This window comes from Triticum aestivum, chromosome 2B (genome assembly GCF_018294505.1).
Source record: "Triticum aestivum cultivar Chinese Spring chromosome 2B, IWGSC CS RefSeq v2.1, whole genome shotgun sequence".
In the NCBI taxonomy this organism is placed as follows: domain Eukaryota; kingdom Viridiplantae; phylum Streptophyta; class Magnoliopsida; order Poales; family Poaceae; genus Triticum; species Triticum aestivum.
In genome coordinates, this window is record NC_057798.1 from 326,740,994 (window position 1) to 326,763,805 (window position 22,812).

Here is a 22,812-nt window from a genome sequence, read left to right on the forward strand (position 1 = left end):
AGCGTGTGAGATTTCTTCGGAGTCGACCCACGGAGTGATGGTGAGATGGGGGGTGAGTCCGGCCAGGGCTGACCCCCGATCTTCGGATGCCGAACTTCCGTCAAGGCTCGAAGCCAGGTCCGCTGTACGTAGGGTGAGTATGGTCGGCGTTGACTCCCGGTCTTCGAACACGGTGGTTTGCATCTAGGCCCGAAGCCGGGTGCGAGGTAAGAGTCGATCCGGAGATCATATCGGGAAGATGTCCCGAAGTCTATGCTTCAGGGTCTGCGAGTGCCTTAGATAAAGCTAAGAAGCCGGTGAAAATCATATCGCCACGAGTGTCAGCGACATACTCTAGGTTACCGAACCTGATCCGGTACTCAGGGGCGAAACTGTCGACCTAGTCGAGATGACCGGTCGAGTTGGCGTGCAGAATAATGCTGCCGAACGCGAAAAGCCGGCCGGGGGCGAAGATGTCCCCGGTGTTGATGCCATCTCCGATGATCAGGCGAGCAATCAATCCTTCGGCGATCCAACAGGGGAACTCTCAATGAAAGCACCAATGTCGATGTCAAAACCGGTGGATCTCGGGTAGGGGGTCCCGAGCTGTGGATCTTGGATCAATGGGGAACAAGGGACGAGGACAAGATGTTTACCCAGGTTCGAGCCCTCTCGAAGAGGTAAAACCCTACGTCCTGCTTGATTATATTAATGTGTATAGGATGATTACAAAGTCGATCTACCACGAGATCAGATGAACTAAACCCTAGGCGAGCAGGATGATGGTTGTTGTTCTAGCCTCTACGGACTAAATCCTCTGGTTTATATAGACACCAAGGGTATTAGGGTTACACATGGTCGGTTACAAGGAAGGGATAACATGCCGATTCTTCTCCTCTTGACTTGGAGGACACACCAAGACACCAAAGGCTTCCTGTCCGGATACGGAGTCTCCTCATAGTTTGGTCTTCTAGCAGTTCATAGTGCGGCCCTCCTGTCCGGCCCATGAGAGATAGGCCGGCAGCCCGAGGACCCCCCCAGTCCAGGACTCCCTCAAGGACCAAGGCCGATATAAAAGGAGGGCAGGGTGCCACCGTAGAGGAGGTCGACCACTTGATCCTCTACCCTTGTACTCTCACTCTCTCTCACCAGTGCAATCCCAAACCGAGCAGGAGTAGGGTTTTACACTAAGTGGCCCGAACTTGGGTAACTGCTGTGTCACCGGCCCGCTCTCGCCGTAGCCTCGCCGTGGTTAGTTTGCAGGAAAGGATAGGACGGTAGGAACGAGCGCACCCTAGAATTCGAGCCTTTGGGTCCCCGAAGCCCCGATTCCGACAACTTTGACCAATTTGACAACCTAGCGGAAGAAGGCGATGGTACAAAATGGATCCCTAGGGGTAGAACTACGTTACCTTAGACAAGTGGTCCCTTCAAAAGAAAAGAGTCAGAACACGGGGCTAAAGTACATGGAAGACCAAGATTGAGAAGATTGTCAAGCGACCTTGAGAAACTATATTATCAAACTATTGTATCCCTTTGTGTCCGGACTTAACTAAACATATTTGTATCAGATCTATCTTGGTATACATACTGTGGAGAAGATTGTCAAACGGTGTGTCGTAAACATATATTTGCATCCGATCGATCTTGTATGCATATATACATCAAGTTGTATCTTTTTTGAAATCCAAATACGTAGAAATACATTTAATGGCCGACAAACAGGAATAACCTTAAATAATACAAAAGTTCTAAAGGATACCAATGGCGCGCCAATTGATGACGAATGTCACTAACAAGTGTACTTGTGGTGTTGAATATAAAGGGCACACAAATGATGTGTTTATTGCATTTATTTCTAAAGAAATAGCAAAGCTATCCTAAATTTTCCCAAATTTCTAGATGCAAATTAATATGGTGCATATTGCATGTAAACAGAAATTCAAAGTCAAATGAGAAGCAAATCTATCGCTCTCTCTAAAACCCTAACAGTTTCACTTGAAAACAACAATTCTTTCCCGGATATCCATCGGTTTCTAAGCAATTGAGATCAAAATGTCTATGTAACTCTCAAAAATTTATCACGGCATCTATAAGTCATATAATGATACCACACAAAGTTTCAGATTTTTAAACACCAATAATATCCTAAATACACTAAAACACCAATAGCTTACTAGTGGCGCGATCTTACTTGTTACTAGTGGCATTGTCCCTCTTTCCCTCACAACTAGTAAATTACCTCATATATGAACCAATGCACGCGGGTTTCATCTCCATAAGAGTCGTTGAGTTTTTACGTTGGCTCGCCAAGCCTATCACAACCCTCCTCCTTTACCCGGGCTTGGGACCGGCTATCTCAGTGACTCTCTCCCATGGCTTCATTGTATGGCTCATCAGCTTAATTCCACGGTAATTAGTACATTACCCTCATCAAGGACATGTACGATAATGTTGTGATAAGTATTCGAACAAGTGATGTCGACACTGATGACTTCCCGATTAAGATAGGACTGCATCACGGGTCAGCTTTGAGCCCTTATCTTTTTGCCTTGGTGATGGATGAGGTCACAAGGGATATACAGGGAGATATCCCATGGTGTATGCTCTTTGCGGATGATGTGGTGCTAGTTGACGATAGTCGGATGGGGGTAAATAGGAAGTTAGAGTTATGGAGACAAACCTTGGAATTGAAAGGGTTTAGGCTAAGTAGAACTAAAACCGAATACATGATGTGCGGTTTCAGTACTACTAGGTGTGAGGAGGAGGAGGTTAGCCTTGATGGGCAGGTGGTACCTCAGAAAGACACCTTTCGATATTTGGGGTCAATGCTGCAGGAGGATGGGGGTATTGATGAAGATGTGAACCACCGGATCAAAGCCGGATGGATGAAGTGGCGCCAAGCTTCTGGCATTCTCTGTGACAAGAGAGTGCCACAAAAGCTAAAAGGCAAGTTCTACAGGACGGTGGTTCGACCCGCAATGTTGTATGGCGCTGAGTGTTGGCCGACTAAAAGGCGACATGTTCAACAGTTAGGTGTGGCGGAGATGCGTATGTTGAGATGGATGTGTGGCCACACGAGGAAGGATCGAGTCCGGAATGATGATATACGAGATAGAGTTGGGTAGCACCAATTGAAGAGAAGCTTGTCCAACATCGTTTGAGATGGTTTGGGCATATTCAGCGCAGGCCTCCAGAAGCTCCAGTGCATAGCGGACGGCTAAAGCGTGCGGAGAATGTCAAGAGAGGTCGGGGTAGACCGAACTTGACATGGGAAGAGTCTGTTAAGAGACCTGAAGAATCGGAGTATCACCAAAGAACTAGCTATAGACAGGGGTGCGTGGAAGCTTGCTATCCAGGTGCCAGAGCCATGAGTTGGCCGCGAGATCTTATGGGTTTCACCTCTAGCCTACCCCAACTTGTTTGGGACTAAAGGCTTTGTTGTTGTTGTTGTTATGAACCAATGCACACGGGACTTAGGTGAAAAATCACTAAATCGACCGCACGGACACCAAATACGTGTGTGTTAGCTCCGCCGCCGCCCGCCGTGGATCTGACCATACTCCGTCACCACCGGCTATGGTTTTAATATGATATGTGATATTAAACCAGACGTCGAACCGACGTTCTACATGTTTTCTGTGTGATTTTTCAGCGATCGAGCCAAGGCAAAAATTTGTTGCTAGTGATGAATTTCACGCTATGTCTTTTCACAGAATATATATGAGTGCCAACGTTAAGTGTTTTGTCAAATTTTTGGCTCTCCATATGGACAACTTTTTGCAAAGGTCGTGCCAAAATTTCTATTGAATTCTATAGGTATTTTAAGTAATTCTTTTGATTTCCTACATATTTTTAAGTAATTATATGGATTCTATATAGAATTTTAACGTTTTCCAATCGATTTAACATGTAGGCTGAAAATCTCCGGAGACAAAGCCGTCACCACAGCCTCTTCTTCGTGAATGACACATACGAACGACAAAGACATAGCTCCATCGTTGCGTAATGACGATCTAGACAACCTAAGCCCATTTACAGATTGGGGAGTACAGAACTAGTGGTCATGATAGGTCTGGCGCTGGAACTAATGATCATGATGGGTTCCACGCCGACACCAATTGTCCTAAAGATGGCGACCAATCACAGCGTAATGACGGTCTAGACAACCTGAGCCCATTTACGGATTGGCAGGAATACAAAACTAGTGGTCATGATAGGTCTGGCGCCAGAACTAATGATCATGATGGGTTCCACGCCAACACCAATTGTCCTAAAGATGCGACCAATCACAACAAAGGACCAACCAAGGGACCATCTTGGACAACCAAGAGGCAGCGGAAGCCTAGGTCCCGAAACAACCTTCGCACTGATAGGATTGTGGTCACTAAAGTGGAGATCAAGGGTCTTCTTAGTAGTCCCCAAAAGGTCGCATTGCCATTACACCAATGCCCTAAATTGCATCCTACGCGAAATCATGAGCATCAACGAATTCAACCTCGGGTCGAAAGCCAATGAGGGTGTGCGGAATCTCCCTCATATCGAAGTTGCACACCAGATTCAAATTCCCGGACGAGTATCTAGTGCATAACACTAAAAAACAATGAAGCCATCAGAAAGTTTTTGCACATGTTGAGTAACTGGAAATCAGTGGTCAAAAGGCCAGTCAACACAAGACAAGGAGGGCAATGATAGTTCAAGCAAAACTCCCATGGGTCAAAGCAAACCACCCTGGTCAGCGAAAAACCAAGAAAGTCTATGTCGTCAACAAGTCAACGGAAGAAGAGGTCATAAAAGAATAAGTCAAAGATGGAGGCGAAGGAGCGAAGAGGCACAATCCCAAGCAAAAAGGCATTCATATAGTGGAGGGAATCTCCCCCTAGTGGACCTCCATCCCCCTCCCCCTCCTAACCCAACTAGAGGCACATGGGCCAAAGGATAGAAGATTACCTTAGTTCTACCCTATCACCTTCTCTTTTCAAGGGTAGCGTTGATCATTTGTCAATGACCCCCTAGGCTAGATAAGGCTCCACATGGGCATGTAAATCACTCACTGCCTGCTTGAATGAATTCAAGAGGGTCACTCTCTCTTCTCCCCTTCTAGCTCTTCCCCGGCGAACTAGCAAGGCTGAGAATAGAGGTTTGAGGAACCTAGTAAGGCTCAGACTAGTAGGGAGTCGTGGGACTCCAGAAGTGGAGACACTTCGAGTGTTCCATGTGGTGCGGAGCACCCCATGGACATCACATGGATTCTACACCAACACCCATACCTCCAAGTGGACCATTGACAAGAGCTTGCGCACGTGCTATTGAATCCGAGGTAAACTCGCTCCTCTTTGAAATCCCTTTACATTCAAATGAGACATGGTTACTACCTAAAGTTGGAATGCTAAATGCCATTAGGTGTGACGGAATCAAGAATGGAGAAGCCTGGAATGAAGGCAGGCTATCATGGAGAAGGAAGAGTCTCAAGGGAGAACGAGCAACACATGGAGGTTGGACAATGGGTCGGAAATACCCGACCCAACCTTCAACCTAGCATCCGACCCTTGACATACGTTATGTCTTCGGGTCAGATGCTCCAACATAATCTCCGACCATATGTCTGACCCATGTCGGAACATCAAACCTGCATGCGCGCAGAATGGTGGGCTAATGACCCTTGTACCCCTAGCTCGTCCCTTACCTCCCACCACCCTATATATTTCATATCTCTTGCATGTCTTAGGGTTAGCAAAGTGTAATAGACAAACTAAAAGAAGGCTTCGCTCATCTATCCTCTCCATTGGAGATCAAGACCTCCAGTGGAGAAGAATCCCAAGGGAATATCAAGACATCCATCTTCCCCTTGTAGATTTGGAGAAGACTACCCCCAATACCTCATCTCCCCTAATGGATTTGGGAATAACTTACCTTGTTACTTGTTTCCCTTCTTGCTTATGGATCTTGTGGTATTACTTGTATGGTTTGCCTAGAGAGTGGATATGTGATTGGGATCTTCTCTCGAGTGTTCTTCCTTGTGTTCATCTTCCTCCACCTCCAAGTTATGAAAGATTGGGCCACAAGGGCTTTGCCCTCCATCACCGTGCGTCGGGCACTACCCTTACCACTTTGAGAGTCGTCAGACTCCGGAAATGGTGGCACTCCAAGTGTCGCATGCCCCGGGCACCACTCTCAACAACCCTTCCTCATAGGACGTAGGTCGCGCTCCAACGAGGTGACTAGACCTATTTAAAAAACTTCATTGTCACTTATCAAGTGTACGGCAACCTTCATTGTAAGGCCGTTGTACACACCCCCACCAACCTCTGTTTTTAAGGCGTCTGTGAAGCGTCGCTTAGGCGACGCCTTAGCGTCGGGGCGCCCTCCGATGTCAAGGCGTCGAACCTGCCTTACACATCATCGTAAAAGCGTCCGCTTTAGATCCCTAGGGCGTCTGAATCGTCCGCCTAGGCGCGTTAGGGCGGCGCCTTGGGCCAGATCGGACGCCATGGGCTGCTTCCAAGCGGGAAAGAAGTGGCCCACGCGGGAAGCTTTCGCGGGCTTTTGCTGGAAATATTGGGCTCGCGCGCGAGTGCGAACAGGTATAAGGCGAAGGGCGGGACAGAGAGGATCGAACCAATCACCCAATCCACCCGATAGGGTTTCCTTCTCTCCTCTCTGACCTTTGGCGGCGGCTCCTTCCTCTACAGCTCCGATCTGTGCCCCTCCTCGCCGGGCTCAGCTCTCCCTCCAACTCTGGCGTAACAGCAAGGTGTGGCTCCCATTCTCATCTCACTTCTACCCCGGCCTCCTCTGAATTTTCTTCTACCCCTCCTAGTACTCTGTTTCTTCCTGGCATTGTAGGTAGATCTGTAGATGTGCTTGGCTGCTTGCCTGCTCCTCCTCTGCATCTGTTTGCTCCCAAATCTGCTTCTCCATCCACAAGGCAGCAACCCCACCATCGCTTCTCTCCTTCCCATGCTTGTCTGCTTGCTCTAGTGATTTGGCTCTTCTCTCTTTGACGGTTGATTGGGTCTTTTCTCAGTGTTGCTGCAGCAAGGTGGAGTTGCTCCTCCACAACCTTTGTGCTGCTTCATTTGTGGAAAGAGTGCATGTGTGATTGGATCTTGTGCGAGTGTTTGTTTGCCTTGTGTTCTTGTTATTCTCTTGGTCCACCTCCAAGTGTGGAAGACTGGGCCACCTAGGGCTTTGCCCTACATTGATAGCCCATGGGGTGTATATATATTACATAGACTTGGAAAGGAAATATAGCCTAATAGGCCTCATAGACCTAATACTAACACTCCTTAACACTAACCACCTTACAAGAGGCACCCCCTTTCAAAATTTGATTCCATAACATCAACAGATTATACGCCATTTGAAGAACACATTCTTGCAAATCCTCAAGGATATGCCCGGTCCGGATGTGTAGAGTATAATGCATAAAGGTTGAAGACTGGTATACATTCAAATTATAAGTACTTCATACCCAAGCATACATATGCTTCTGGTGTAATTTCAAAACTTAATATCACAAAATTGTATAACTAACTATAGCATGCAGTGACTGGGATAAGGTTACTTGTTGGAATTTGCCGCTTTCATCTGAAAACATAATTTGAATCCATGTCTCCGCAAGAGCTCCAAATAAAGTCGATACGCTGTTGGCCTTGCCACCCGTTGAGGAATGACCCTTCAAGGAGGAGGAACACAGTGAACCCATCAATATAATACTTGCAAACAGTCTATTTCTGTCATTCAAACACGTGCTTGATTTTGCTCCTGTTATCTAAGTACTCAGAACTTTCGCAAAAAAAAAGTGAGTGCTCTGAAACACAAGTTATTTTCTGGTATAATTCAGCTAATATGAACTTGAACGGTCAGTTAACTCAGTATTGATTAGAGAGGCAAGACAGTACATCTGCCTCTACTCATCCACAGATGTACCCTGTGCATTTTCGTCGCACGGCAAAAAAAAAATCTACTCCCTCCAATCCGAATTAAATGACGCAACCTCTATACAATGTCCATTTTCATTGTATATATGGTCGATTAATTCGGATCGGAGGGGGTACATTTTTGAGGGAACGATATCACCTGCCTACAATAAGTACGGCAAATAAAGTTTTCTTCCATTTCCACGTCTAACTCCAACCATTCGATGTCCAAGAGAAACTCCTAGATCCGAACTAGCATTGTTTCGGTCGCGATTCGCAAAATGCAGGTTCCATCAGACACCACGCAGGGACCACAAGCGCATTCCCCTCTCCTACCATCCTGTACTGTATGTACCTTGAGGAGAGGAGCGTGAGGAGGAGCGCCGGGTGACGCGAGGCGCGCGGCGGAGGGCAGCCTCGGCGTACTTCCACGCCGCGGCGGGGGCGACGCCGCTGCTTTCCCGAGAGAGGAGCACGCGCGCCAGCATTTCGGCCAGCCCCGCCGAAAACTGTACGTCCCCTCTTTCCCCCGCGGCTGCCGCCGCTGTGGCCACCCGCGCCGCCCACTCATTCGGCGGGAGCGCCTCCGCTTGCGCCGCCTTCGTGTACTCCCCGGTCCATTCAACCACGGCGAGGACAACGACGCCATGTTGAACGGCGGGCCCCGCCTCCTCGCCCTCGGCTGCGGCGAAGCGGCTTACTCTCGCGGGGTGTGGTGGCTTCGTTCGCTGTAGGCAATGTAGTAGGCGCGGTGATAGTAGAAAGGGGTATATGTGGAATGTTGTTCCTGGTGTTTGTTTGTTGGTGTACCCACTTCGCCCACCGCACCTCCAGTGAGTGTACTTTAATATGTAACCAGTGGAACGGCCCGTGCGTTGCTACTATACAATGCATATATTTGATTGACTCGACAACACTTATCTTATAATAACTTTTTCTTTCATCTTTTCGAGCCTCTTTTTTCTCCCACTCACCCTTCCTCCACTCACACTTGATAGAAGAGCATATAAGTCATGAATATTTTGTAAAGTAAAACTAACGTCTCTAAATTTAACGAACCGTTCAAAATCCAGTGTTGACAATCAGACATTTACCATCCACATGCCAGATCGGCCCTGCGGCCTCGAGCACCATTTTAAACATGTATGTATGTGTGCGTTGTTGTCCTTGCTCGATGGATACCCGTCGCTGCCACATAGAGGGCACACACATGATCGTGTTACTGTACAATGTCGTTGCCTTGCTCGTCGTAATTTTTCTCGATGTCATCACTAGCCTTTACCCCGCCTTCAAATCTGTATTGCCACAATGGGACAGCACCAGCTCGCATCAACAGTCACCCGTGGGCACCATGCATCTGAACAAGATTTATTCCTTGTCCATTGGGATATCCGGTCATAACCTATAAGTTTTTGTAATATGAATCTTAATATAACTGTAGAAATTCAATACATACAAATAACCTACACGCAACTCAAAGACACAGTTTACACTCTGATGATAATCGGGTTGGAAAATGAGATGTAAATAATTAACTGAAATTCTTTCATCATCTTCAGAAACTAAAGTCGAAGTCTTGCTCTCTCTATATTAGCTGACCAAATTTATGAGCATTGCGTCGCCGCCGCACAACCTAGAGAGATGCCTCCGCGTGGGCTGTTGTCGTTTCGGCGGAGCCGAGTGGGCGCCGCCACGCTGCTCGCCGGTCCGGACCTGAATGTTGATTGTGGCGGCTACATGATCAGTGGCTTGGGCTAGGGAATTTGAAAACCCGAGTGTTACACTCAGGTAGAATATCCACCCTCAAATGACAGCATGTGCTCTGTAATGAGCATATCTAGCACGACTAAAAATTTGCAGGATAAAAGCAGAATTACTCTGCGTACATAGGAGACGACACAATTTTGCCCAATTTACACTCATAGTCAAATATTGGAATTCTAAGATTCTCAACTCCCATTCAATCCATCCCCATGGTATATGGACAATCACCTCATGTCACTCAAATTTAGTTACTTGCAGCACATGTTGTATTAGGCGTCTTAACTGAAACTTGTATTGTTTTAATTCATAGATGAAATATATGAAAACCTAATTAATAAAATACAATTATTCATAAGAAACGTGCATCAGTGTGAGGCATTGCTATGGGTAGTGGCGGAGCTAGCATTTGAGAACAGGGTGGTTCGTTCCCTAAAAAAATTCATAAGAAATATGACACATAATTATTCTAACTAATTACCAATATCACATAAAAACAACTCAATATGGTCTTACAAACACACTAAAATTTTCAATTAATGTTGTTTGGGCCAAAAATGGTGTGCAAAAGTTTGTATGTGTTCGGTTCATCTACTGGATAGCATAGCACATAAAAAACGTAAAATTGGAAATTGCGAATCGGAAATTGGTAGTTCATACCTTAAGTCAAAAAATTGGGAAGTTCAGAAAAGACGGTTTGATTTCGCCGGACTTGGGCACTCGGGGGCAGGGGGACAGCGCTACAGTCATGCAGGACAGGGGCGCACGCGCACGCAGCTCGTAGGGGAGCGGGAAAGGAAGAATGGATCCTCCTCGGCGGCTAGGCTCCGGCAGGTGACCGGCAAGGGCGGCGAGCCGGCGATGGTGGGGGCGTCTGGCGTTGGGACTCGGGAGTCGGGACGAGGCGGGTGATTGCCTGGCTCGATCTGGACAAGAGTGTGATGTGTGTGTGCTCAGGCGGTAAGGGTTATTGGGCCAATTTTTCTTTCTGGCCTAGTAATAGATCCATAAGCTGATTCAAAATCTCAGGGTGGGCCGAGGTCCACCCTGGCCACCCTGTAATGCATCTGGTGTTCCGCATAGCTACAAATCTATGAATTATCAAAAAAACTACAAAGCCTATGTTACACCGAGCCCACAATTGCCGCCTCTTCTCGTGTGGTAACTTCAGCGGACATTTGTCTCTTGCCTGTTTGCTCTTCCTCAGATTTCATATTTTATGTTTGTTTAGCTAGCTTATTTTTAGTGGCAGCCCTTCCAAGGGCGTTAATCTCCTTCTTTCATTCGGTTGCCAGCTTTCGCTCAATTAATGGTGTGCAAGAGGTTTTCAAGAGCAGGGACTTTTCCACGAAGATCAATCAAGTCGGGTATTAAAGTGAAGAAAACATGAAGGACTCGAGACATGGGAGTTGATGGAATTCATTGTTTCACTCTAAAAAAACTTTATTCTTTATAGTGACTTCTTCTGCATGTGCTCTTTCAAGATGCCTTCCACACATTCTTCTCTCAATAAGAGCTATAACGGATGATGTAATGCCAGCTATTGAAATAGTTGGCCAAAATAATTCAAGTTCATTATCATCAATAAATCCATTGAATTTCTTCTCATTCTGAATCATCGACTTCACTTCCATAGCAACTTGCTTTTCAGCCTGATCTAAAGAAGAAGAAGAAAGAAACGAGTTCTCTAGCACATGTGCAATCTCTAGATCTAAAAGTTTCCAACGATAGATAACAAGGGTTTCTCTAAAAAATCCAAAGAAAAGGCATAAAAAATCATGAGGAATTGATTATTTGCAAATATCATAAAATTTCATAATGTACTATCAGAACAATCTGTGTATGCGTAGTCTGATAAGATTTTACTTCTCCAAGATGGAAACAACGAGCATATTCACACATAATAAAATTATACACTCAGAAGCTATACTGAAGTAGATTAGGCTTTATCAATAGCTAAGAGCAAGGAGCTCAATGACAGAAGTCCAGAACTACTTCCAAGTCTTGTAGTCTCAAGGGCAGGGGTGACATTCAAAACTTTATGAACAATACTGTGAAGTTTCTTATATAGTTCACTATGTAGCTGCACAAATTTGTACATTCTCTAAGCTTCATAAGATCTCGCTAATTTCTCTTATGCTACTCTATTGCGTCGAGCAGGTGTTTAATTGATATTTGATAGACAAGAGTCTTATCAGTTACAGCACAAACTGGTGGTGCTATTTATTGGATATGATTTTTTATTTTCTAATAAGAGAGTGCTTTTACACACAACTACATAAGCATCACAAGGCACCTGAAGTAGAGCCATGATCAAAATCTGGGTTCGGTGTATTCCAATATCTAAAAAGAGCAACAAGAATAACAAGATTCCAATCTCACTATCATCATTGAATTAATAGCTTTTAGTGGAATGAGGGAATCAACCGGACTACCTTCACATTGCCAGTAACTGCAAAGTTCGTGTCAACTTCTTGCTTAAATGGCGCTCTCTTCGTCAGTCTACAAGAGAGGAATGTATTTTCTAGATTGATTGCATTGGCCAATATATAATACAAGATTCAAATCTCTCTCTGTAAGTCAGTAAAACAAACTTAAATGCAAGATAAAAAACTTCTATCATAAATAAGTAGAAAATGAAGATGCATATATGAATGATGTCAATTTTCAATGCTAAGCTAGAATATTATCAGATCAGCAAAACAAAACTTCAACATATTCATTCGGAGACTCAGGTAGGGGACAACGTCTAAATATTTTATCAACTTGAACAAGATTGAAACAAATAACAAGAAATATATGCACAATACAAAAGTGTCTCTTACCATGACAAGACCCAATATACGTTCTCCTCTTTCTCATTATACCAGTGCAGAAAATATCACAAATTTCTGATCAAAACAACATTGTTCTCCTTGCTTAGGGTTACCATTGTCAACAAAAAGGACCTATATATGTTGCACATCAGCAACATGTACATAAACGACGTAAATGCTAGTAAAAAGGCACACCCAAAATTTTAATTTTTAACTGTCAATTACCATAGCACACCAATCATGCACTCACCACTCTAGTTCAATAAATAAGTAATAACCATCCTACTGAGCAGAAGTGTTTTATAGAGCATTTGGTGAGAACATACAGAGTGCATGATACTAAAACTATGGTCGGCTTTAGAGGATCCTGAAACTGAGTTGCAAGCAAAAGAATGAGAAATAAATGATACCTCTGTTTGGACTTTGAGTAGCTTCAATTTATTGGGAGCTAAAGCTAGAGGTGCATCTTTTCCCGTGTGGGGCAATGGAGAGGAAGATGTGCAGTTCAATTACGGCCGAGGGAACTGTGGCGGCGCCTGGTCAAATCCGGAAGAACATAGAGAGAAAAAAGGTACAAGCCACAGCCAAAGCACACAGAAACCTACCTTGAGAACCTCGTCATCTATGCTTGTTTGCACTACCGTGACATGTGTAGCTGATAGAGGCAAAGGTGTCCCGTCTTTCGATGAGATGGTGACTATCGTTTTCTATGGGAGTCGACCTTGACGATCCGATTACAAAGGTGCGAGACGTCGCGCCTTAACAATCGCTAAACCAACTTCTGAGGGGTTATTGACCACGCCGGAGCACGATCAACCTGACCACAAGGGTCTGTTTCCTGCGAGCAAACGAAGAACAAACAAGAAACTGAGATTGCAATCTGGATATTGCAAATATAAGAGGAAAGCTTTATTAACGAAGGTGGGGTTCTGTGACGTCTTGGTCTGGTCGCTGAACACAAACGAAGTATGCAAAGTTGCAGCGATGGCGAACTTTTAATCTAAACAAAACCCAAAGTCTAAACGGTGCCCTAAGGGCTGTATATATGGAGGAAGAGGGGGGGGGGATTTCGTGGCCCTTGGGGAAGGGGTCCGAAACCAACCCTATCTCTTGTTTCTTCACACATGCAGACTCTAAAAATAGCCTATATTATGTATTTCGAAATTACATGGGCCTGGCCCAATAATAAGGTGACGCAGCACCTAGAATAGCCTCTGGACGAAATTTATTAAGTGGCATCTTGTATATTTCGTCCAAGGCTTGATGCACTCATTATGGTGGCTTCAAACTCCTGAAATCATCACTTGTAACTCCGTTCGTGTTCCCCTTGCGCATGCCACCATCTCCTTGCTTGGTCTTGCTCCAGTGTTCTTCCCTCTTATCCATGCCAGGTCCTTCATTTGTAAGCAAAACAAATGTATCCAATTTAGGCAGCATCATATTCTCGTGAACATTAGAATCATTACCAAGAAACCAAAGTACCCGATAATTTAATTGGCGTGCGTGAGCTCTAGTAATTGGTCCAGTATATGTAGCAGTAGGGGCTGTGGGTGTAACAATGGTGTTGATGTCCTCATCATCCCCCCCTTCTTGAAATGAAGTCGTCCTCGACGGAAGCTCATTTTCCTCTCCCAAATAAGGCTTCAAATCTGCAATGTTAAAAGTGGGACTAACCCCAAAATCTGCAGGCAGCTCAAGTTTATATGCATTATCATTTATTTTCTCTAACACCTTAAAAGGACCATCATCACGTGGCATTAGCTTTGATTTGTGCAAATTAGGAAACCTATCCTTACGCAAATGTAATCAAACAAGATCTCCAGGTGCAAAGACAACATGTTTTCTACCCTTATCTCCAGCAAGCTTATAATTAGCATTCATACACTCAATGTTTTCCTTAGTAACTCATGCATTTTTAAGATCAATTCAGCATGGTGTTTAGCATCAAAATTAACCTTCTCCGAAGATGGAAGAGGTAACAAATCAATAGGTGCACGAGGTAGAAAACCATACACAATTTCAAAGGGCACATCTTAGTAGTAGAATGCAATGAACGATTATAAGCAAATTCCATATGAGGCAAGCATTCTTCCCACATTTTCTTATTATTCTTCAAAACAGCCCTAAGCATAGTAGACAATGTTCTATTGACTACTTCAATTTATCCATCAGTTTGGGGGTGACAAGTAGTACTAAAAAGTAGTTTAGTCCCCAACTTAGCCCATAAACATCTCCACAAGTGGCTAAGAAATTTAGTATTACGATTTGAAACAATAGTATTTGGCACACCATGCAAGCGAATAATTTCACAAAAGAACAAATCAGCAACATTAACAGCACTAGTAGAAGGCCCGTGCGTTGCTACGGGCAAAAGCCGAATAACCATGAGTTGCCATCGAATAACAAAAATAAGAACAGATTGATCAAATTATTCTTTTTATTTAGAAATACACGTTAAGCACGGTGGCATCCAGTTTTCATCATAAGATGTCATCCAGTTTTCATCATACAACGGCAAATACGAACTCTCTTCCACTCAGCCTGTAGGTGGGACAACCTGCAGTTGCCCACTTCCTGCCACATATGTCCACTTATTTAAGTGGGATTATGTGGGCTGCCCACATACTGTATGTGGTATTATGTGGGCTGCCACATACCCACATAATTCATGAAACATGAAAATACAAAACTTGAGATGTAAGACAACTTAACACAAAGGCACGTAAGTCTAGATTGAAGTAAAGAACATGCCCACATATGATACAACACAAACTACAACCTTCAGCAGTACAAGACTGGAGGTTAACATAGACGGCAAATATTTCCTCAGATTATAAACTATATGAATGAGCAGGCTAGTACACATGAATCAGCAAGATTGTATGTTCATATCTTCAGGATTTTTAAATGTCAATCTGTCCATTTCTTCAGGTACTTGCTTCTTCAACTCAGCTGACTAAAAGCTAACAAAAAAAAGAACATGAATAAGCACTCTGAGTCGGAATTCGAAACTTGGCAAATTTTAGAAGTACAATACGGAGAAAAATGAGCTGAGTTAAATAAAAGTACATCACAAAGATGCCATTTTTTACACAATTACAGAACACAAGGATGCATTCAGTAAATCATAGGAGAAAAGAACTTAAGGAAATTTCGGTAACACTTGTAAACTTGTTTTGTTATCTTCTGCACATCATTCAGGTCCTACTGGTAGGTGTGCGTGATGCTTGTAGGCAAAAGAAACAACACTGTGTAGTACATGATCCGGATTTGAGAAGGTTAAATGACTGAATTATTTTTTGATTCAGGCCAAAAAATAATACACTGTGTAGTACATGTACGCACAACAGAATAGATGATTCAGGCCAAAAAAGCATAAGAAATTTACCACTGTGTCTAATCAAGCTATATATACATACCTTGATCTTCTTCCTCTGGCATGCATAAAATTGGATACATAAATAAGAAAGCCCTCCTGACAAATCTGATCAGTCGAGTCTTTCAGTTACTCTTTGTAGACTCTGCACAAATATGCACTCTGCTCCATCAGTACAACCAGTAAGTCGTTGTAAACCTGTGGCCAGTGCCCTTGTTATAAATGCATCTGCTTCCATCTTCCATCGGCCCAGCATGCTAATGCATAGCTCGAAGATGAAACCCTGGAGAGGGATATGATGCCAAAGCACCGTCATCGTCCGATCACATGAATCTAGAGTTTCCTCCGAAGCAGCATAAATTGCGGCTGAGAATACCTCGGCGATGCCCATAGGAAGGAAACGACACTCTAGAGTTTCCTCCGAAGCAGCATAAATTGCGGCTGAGAATACCTTGGCGATGCCCATAGGAAGGAAACGACACTCGAAAGCTTTGCCATCACCGGCTCTTGGAAACTCCGGAGACAAGCTTTCGCCCGGATCAACCTCTCGAGCTCTGCACAACATGCACCAGCAAGTCCAACGTCGAGCCACGATGGCCAAATTCGTCCGGATCAAACCACCTGCTCACCAGGGCACCGCACTGGCCACCCCGCGTCCTCTTCACGCATCACCGAAGCACACTCACACACGCAGCCGCCCACACATCCACCTGTCCCGGACACCGCCGAGGAGCACACCAGCCGGAACCGCGTGTTGCAGATACACCCAGCCCCTCCCCCCTTCTTGATTAGTCCACCAACGAGCCCTCGTGGACAGGTGTGGCCCAATCAAGCCCTCCCTCCAACTCCTCGGTAGGCTGTTGCCCAGCCATCCCTCTACCGTCGGACTACCACGCCAGTGCTCCCCATGTTGTTGTTGAACTTGTAACCATACGATTTGTATTGCCTGAGAGATGAATATTTACCAGATAAACACGTAAAGAAGATAAGCCGCTCTTCATTCCTATAAGCCCTTAGTAGACCATCAGATCCTTCTTTTTGCACATGCACGCCATATTATTGCAGAGATGATGGGGGAAGCAAAGAAATTATGCCTCTCTGTGCGTGCATTGCGAGGAACCCCCAACAAGTATTGAACTCTTGATATGAATCCTTGTCGGGAGGGGCAAGCAAGGATGATAAATCATCTAGGGTAACATGAAAAGGTTAAGTGATGTTGCTGCACCTCAAGTGTTCTTAGGAATCCTCGTGGTTCCTCTTGATTATGCATCTTCATGAACAAAACAAAATCTTGAGCTCTTCGTTCCTATAAAATTTCAGTAACAAGATAAATTTTAACATAAGAAAACTGAGTATCTTGACAAAAAAATAGTAAAAGTCAAATTTCACTATAACGAGATATTTTATTAGCTCTAGAAAAATTGAGTGCAAGGGTAAATTTTAGTATCCTGAGAAAAGTTTAGTATGAATATGAAACAAAAAGTAGTCCTAAATAAAGAAAGTTAATGACAAGGTACTCACGTAATAATCCACACTGAAGGTATAAAACAAGAAAACATGCATTTTATATCATGATTCAGCAGTAATAAAAGAAGTGAAAACTACCCATGTTTATCACCATTTGTAACACTATTTAGTTTATTCAGGAAAATAATGTACCTTTGCAATCTTATTTTCGTCTATCCTAAACATGATAATATATCACAAGCCATTAAGGCTGAACATCTTTGGTTGCCAGCCCAAATCTCTAGGAAAAATCTGAACAGTAAAATAGGATATACAAGCAGAGAATTTTACAAATTAATCCTTTGACTGAAAAATATTTCTTCACACATGGAGATTTGGAATACCAAGATATAAGATACAACGGACTAAAATGAATACCTAATTCGGTTCAGATTATAGAGCTGCAGATCTACATCATTCTTTTTCATATCCAGCTCATCACACGCAGAAGGATCACAAGTTCCCATTTTCAGAAGGTAAATCATGAGCACATTAATCTTCTCGGAAGGTTTAATTTGGTGTGCACCCATATAGAAACAACACAAGTGGCCCTCAACTATTTCAAATATAAGCCTGCTAAAATACAAGACCCACTCAAGAGGGAAGTTACAACTTGATGATTTGAGATGATGTCATTGAAGCTATTCTTGTCTGTACTAAAATACAAAGATCAAAGCAATTAGACAGGTGACTCGAGGAGTGGAGCGGTGGCATCACATCCCCGCAAAGGGAGTATTCATGACAAATATTAGACAGGTGACTCGGAATAAATATAAAAGGTTCATTGTTTTCAGAATACACTGAATTACAAGAGATTAAAACTGACCTCAACGTGAACCTCAAAGAGCCATGGTATGCAAGATAGCCTTGATGATTTTCTTTTGCATTTATCCTCAGCAACCAAGGTTGAACATTGTATGTCTAATAGCTCCCCAGTGCCTCATCTTCTGCTATCCTTTTAGCTTCTCCTTGTTCCTCCAGCTCTCTCAAGCTTCTCAGCTCTTCCTTTCATCTTGAAATCACCACATCTGGGCTATATGCATATTTTCCTGCTATATATAGATCTCATTTAGCTTTATAAACCTAAACATATTGGTGCCAGAAAACACAACCGTGAGCTATTCCTAAAAGAACACCCAGATGAACTGAGATCAACTTACAGAACATACATCTACAGAAAGGTAATAACAGAGATGACTATTGATTGTAATCATTTGTTGCAATCTTGTATCATAAGAAGGCATTGGCACAACTGAAACATGATGGAAGTGGAAAGGATACCATGCGATCCTACCTGTGGTACAGCCAGAACCATGCATGGACCAGCTTGTTCATGCCTTCATTGTGGTGGCGGTCTCCCGAGCACCGCACGCCACCCAACGTCATTCGCGTGCAAGCCCAGAAGCACTCTCAAGCCATGTTTCAGTGAACTCAAATTAATGTATAAAGTTTTGAACATAATTTCTTTCAGTACGTGGTAACTTGATATGTTATCCTCCTATTTAATAACACCAAGAGTTCCCTGTTCAGCATTCTAACAATGGAAAACTGAGAATGGTGGAAACGGCTAGACAATTACCCGAGGAATAATCTCATAGCTCTGCCCCTCACAGTATGTCACATTGCCGGCATGGTTGATGATGACATGGCACGTCTCTCCCAGAGCGTTATGACCTACTGCCTGCTCTACCGAGACGATGGTGGTTGTGTAAGGTCCCTTGGGCTTGTAGGTGTTGAGAGGCGGCTCTTTGGTGCTCTCGGGGGTTGAGTGGCGCGATCCTGCAGGCTAGAAGAGGAACAACAGTTAGATGAATACACTCGTCATGGCCCCCAAGCCGAGGAAGAAGAAGGGGAAGCCGCTCGCCCCGGCCGGTCCTCCGCCGGCCCTGGAGCCAGCCCTTGAGCACTCGACGGTGATCAATCAGGAGGGGCTGGACAAGGTTCGCCATGCGCTTGCCGCCGATTCGAATGAGGGGAGGGCGAAGGCCGTCCGCCCTACATCTTGGCGAGTGAAAGAGATGAGCGCCACCGAGATCCCCATCTATCTTCATGCTCTTCTCGCGGGGTTGATTCCTCCCTTCTCCCCTTTCTTCAATGTTGTGATATCGCATTACCAGATCCACCTGCTGCATCTGGACCCCCGCTCTGTTATCCTTCTCGCCGTCTTCGCCTTCCTCTGCGAGGCCATGGTCGGCATCACTCCTTCCGTGGCCTTATTTCACCACTTCTTGCTTCAGTTGGTCGACGCCCGCCAATGCTCCAGGTGCGCGACCTTTGAAGTTGTGGCCGCAACCGCTGGTTCAGGAATCGACTTCGAGCTCTCGCCAACTGCGAAGGGATTCCGGAAGCAGTGGCTTCTTATGGATGCCCGCGCGTTCAGCCCCCTGCTCTTGACTCCTGGGGCACTGGCCTCGCCTAGCTCCGGTTGGTGCCACGAGAGGCTCTCCGACCGGCATCTTGCTTTCGTTTGGAAGAGATTGGCGAGGCTCCAGGAACTGGAAGTGACGGCGCCAATGGTGGTGAAGGAATTCGTCAGGCAGCGCATTGCTCCCATCCAGCGCCATTCTCGCCCAATGTGGGACTTCGCGGGCGTTGAAGACCCGATGAGGATGCAGAGGCCATGGCTGCTGATGGTGCTCAAACTCCTGACCGGCGAGCCCGAGCCCGCTGACCTTCCGGGGGGTGGCTGCCTTCTCTATCTGTGCTCAAACAAGGCGGTCTTCGCTGGGCAGATGCTTTGTTCGACGAGTGGGGGTTGCTTCCAGAGGGCCTTGAGGGGCCCCGCAAGAACCCCGTCTTCGTGGCTCCTCTCCTGATCGATCCTGCCGCGTGCGCCCCGAGTGTGGAGGCAGGGGGCGCGCGCCTCCAGCAGCTGTCGAGGGCTCCTCCGGAGGCCCGGCGTCGTTAGTGGCCCAGGAGGCCGAGGCTCCTGGGGCCCTGGAAGGAGTCGCCGCAGAACTGACACGACCCCAAGCTCCGGAGGCCAGAGGCCCCTGATGCCCAGGGTGGTGGCTCTAGAGTGGTTGCTGGCGGCGAGGAGCCCACCAATGGCTCCGGAGCTGTAAGCCAGAAGATCTCGCCGCGCGCCCCTGCCCCCGGGGTCCCTACCCCGGCTGCCCCGCCGAGCGCTCCTCCTCCCGAGGATCGCCCGTCGGGGTCCGGTCGGCCCCGCCTGTGCCTTGAGTCGCTCTTGAAGAGCAAGAGGTCCCCGTGCCGCAACGATGGCTCCCGTCGGCCACTGAAGCCGAGGAGATACGTGGCTGCCAATGAGTGAGTACCTTTACTCTTGATCCCCTTGCGCGCCGCGTTTTCTCACGGCTTGGGTCTTGTAAGGCTCCCACGAAGGCGAAACCTCGGGAAGCAGGCGTCCCCAAGGATTCCAGCTTGACGCCCGCGCACAGCCTCCGGCGCCCTGATCCTGCGCAGGGCGTGGGGGCGACTCCAGTTACCGCGACGTCGTGAGGGTGCCCCGGAACCGGGCCCCCTGCTCCCTCTCCCCGCGACTCAGCCCGTGAGACGAGGGATGCACCGGCGATCCTTTCTCTGTCATTGCCGGCAGGGGGGTGCCCCCTAGGCGGCCTTCGTCTTCAAGTTGTGGGGCTACACCAACCAGCCCCCGGCCGGCGGCTGGCGGGGCACCCAGCGCCTCCCGAGCGGCCTCTGGGGCCGACGAAGGTCTTGGCGACGAGCTCACGCTCGCTCGTGGGGCGCAGCGCTGTGCGCTTCGGGTTCTTCGGTGAAGCAATGCGTGCGATGATCCATCTTGGCGGGGAGCTCGCCAACGTCGACACCAGGCTCGAGGCAGAGAACCGCCGCCTGGAGCATGAGTGGCAGCGGCTGAAGGTTGCCATTAACCTTGGGAAACTTCAGCGTGACGAAGCCGAAGCGTGCGAGCGGCCTCGCTCGCGACTTCTAGCGAAGCTTGCGCCCGCGCCATGGAAGAGGCCGAGGCAGCCAACCGCCGCCGTGAGGCGGCCGAGGAACGGGAGCGAGATCTTCTGTCTTCAAATGCGGCTCTTGAGCGCGAAGTCGAGGAGCGTCGCGCCCTTCTGGCCTCCTCACCAGGCGAGGCGGCCCTTGCCGAGGCGGAGCTCCTGAGGCGCCATGAAGATTTGACGTTGGAGACCGTGGAGCACAGCCTGGCGTTGGAGACGCTGGAGGTAAGGAGCGGCAGGCTGCCGCGGCTGAGGACGCTGTCACCGCCCGAGAAGCTCGGGTCCAGCTGGAGGTGGAGGAGAGGGGTGGCGAAGGCGCGTGCTGAGTTGGCTGAGAGGCACCGCCTGGATCTGGAGCTGCTCGAGGCCGAGCTTGAGGGTCGGACCTCCACCCTGAAGGCTAAGCTGTAGTCTGTGGAGCAGCGTGAGAGCGCTGCCCGAGGGCCCTGACTTCCTCCCGAATCTGCCCTGAATTCTGCCCGTGCCAAGATATCCTCTCTCCAGAAGCAAGTCGAAGACACCGCTTCCCTCCTGAAGGCTTCGAGTGAAAAGAGCCGCCGCCTGACATTGGAACACGAGCACGGCTCCATGCTCCAAGGTCTGCGCGTCAAAGCCAACAATGCCCTGGGTGCAATTTGTGACGAGAGCGCTCCTCACCCGCACAAGAGCGACTACGCCAGCCATCTCAACTTCTTCACTGATATCGTGACCCGCCTGGAAGCTCAAGCCGCGAAAGCTCGCCAGCTTGTCGAGGAGAGGAGCCAGGGCCTCCTCGGGCGCGCACTCTCGCGCATCTTCAGCAACCTCCTGAACCTTGATTCCCACTTCAATTTCAGCACCGTGCTAGCCCCCGTGCCTGCGGCCACCCAAGACAAGCTCGCCAAGTGGGTGGATGGCCATGTGGACGCCTTGGTGAAGGAGATGACTCCTGAGGACGACACGACTGTGCTCGTGGCCGAAGAAGCTGGCGCGGGTGGTGATGGGGAGGAGGATGGCAGCCACGACCATAGTTTTTAAGGCGTAAGGCGACCTAAGGCGCTGGGGGGCGCCTTATCGCCTAGGCGACGCCTAAGCGCCTAAGGCGGATGCCTAAGCGCGTAAGGCGGGCCTATTTGTAAGGCGCTGGGGGGCGCCTTATCGCCTAAGCGTCGCCTAAGCGTCCAGGCGGGACGCCTTAAAAACACAGGCCACAACGCAAGCAGCGCGGATGGGAGTGACGAAGAAGGCGCATCCAGCTAGGCCCGTGTTTCTTTTGCTTTGACCTGTATGACGAAAACTTGAACGCATCCTTGTGAGAGCATTTGAAAAGGGGGTGCCCCTTATGATGTGTGAGATTGTGAAATGCTTTTGAAGTAGCGCCCGGAGCGAGGGCCCGCAGGGCTGCGGGCCGTTGAGCGAGGTAGTTGTTTATGACTTATCTTTGGTTTCGTGGGTCTCAAGTGAGGCCTGGTTGTCGCGGCGGCGCTCCTTCTCCTGAGGCGAGCCTGTTGCGGGCTCGTGAGGTTCTGTGCCTCTCG

General features: G+C 47.2%; 1 protein-coding gene and 1 long non-coding RNA gene across 3 annotated transcripts in view; both read right to left on the reverse strand.

Moving 5' to 3' along the window:
* LOC123044850 (mediator of RNA polymerase II transcription subunit 33A) overlaps positions 1–22,812 on the reverse strand; it is a 103,774-nt gene that overhangs the window by 62,238 nt on the left and 18,724 nt on the right. Inside the window, exons 1-2 of one of the 2 annotated variants that reach the window (XM_044467721.1) lie at positions 8,257–8,282; positions 7,547–7,657 (exon numbers count right to left, since the gene is read on the reverse strand). The exons of the other annotated variant lie outside the window; for it this stretch is intronic. Coding sequence (XP_044323656.1) covers positions 7,547–7,569 — 23 coding nt within the window. The 5' untranslated portion in view covers positions 7,570–7,657; positions 8,257–8,282. Of the gene's footprint in view, positions 1–7,546; positions 7,658–8,256; positions 8,283–22,812 lie in introns of those variants that run through there. 2 annotated transcript variants of the gene reach the window in all.
* On the reverse strand, positions 16,150–18,708 carry LOC123044852 (uncharacterized). Its single transcript, XR_006420571.1, has 3 exons — positions 18,655–18,708; positions 18,187–18,412; positions 16,150–17,160 (listed from the first exon to the last, which is right to left on the reverse strand). It is a non-coding gene; the product is annotated as an uncharacterized lncRNA (long non-coding RNA).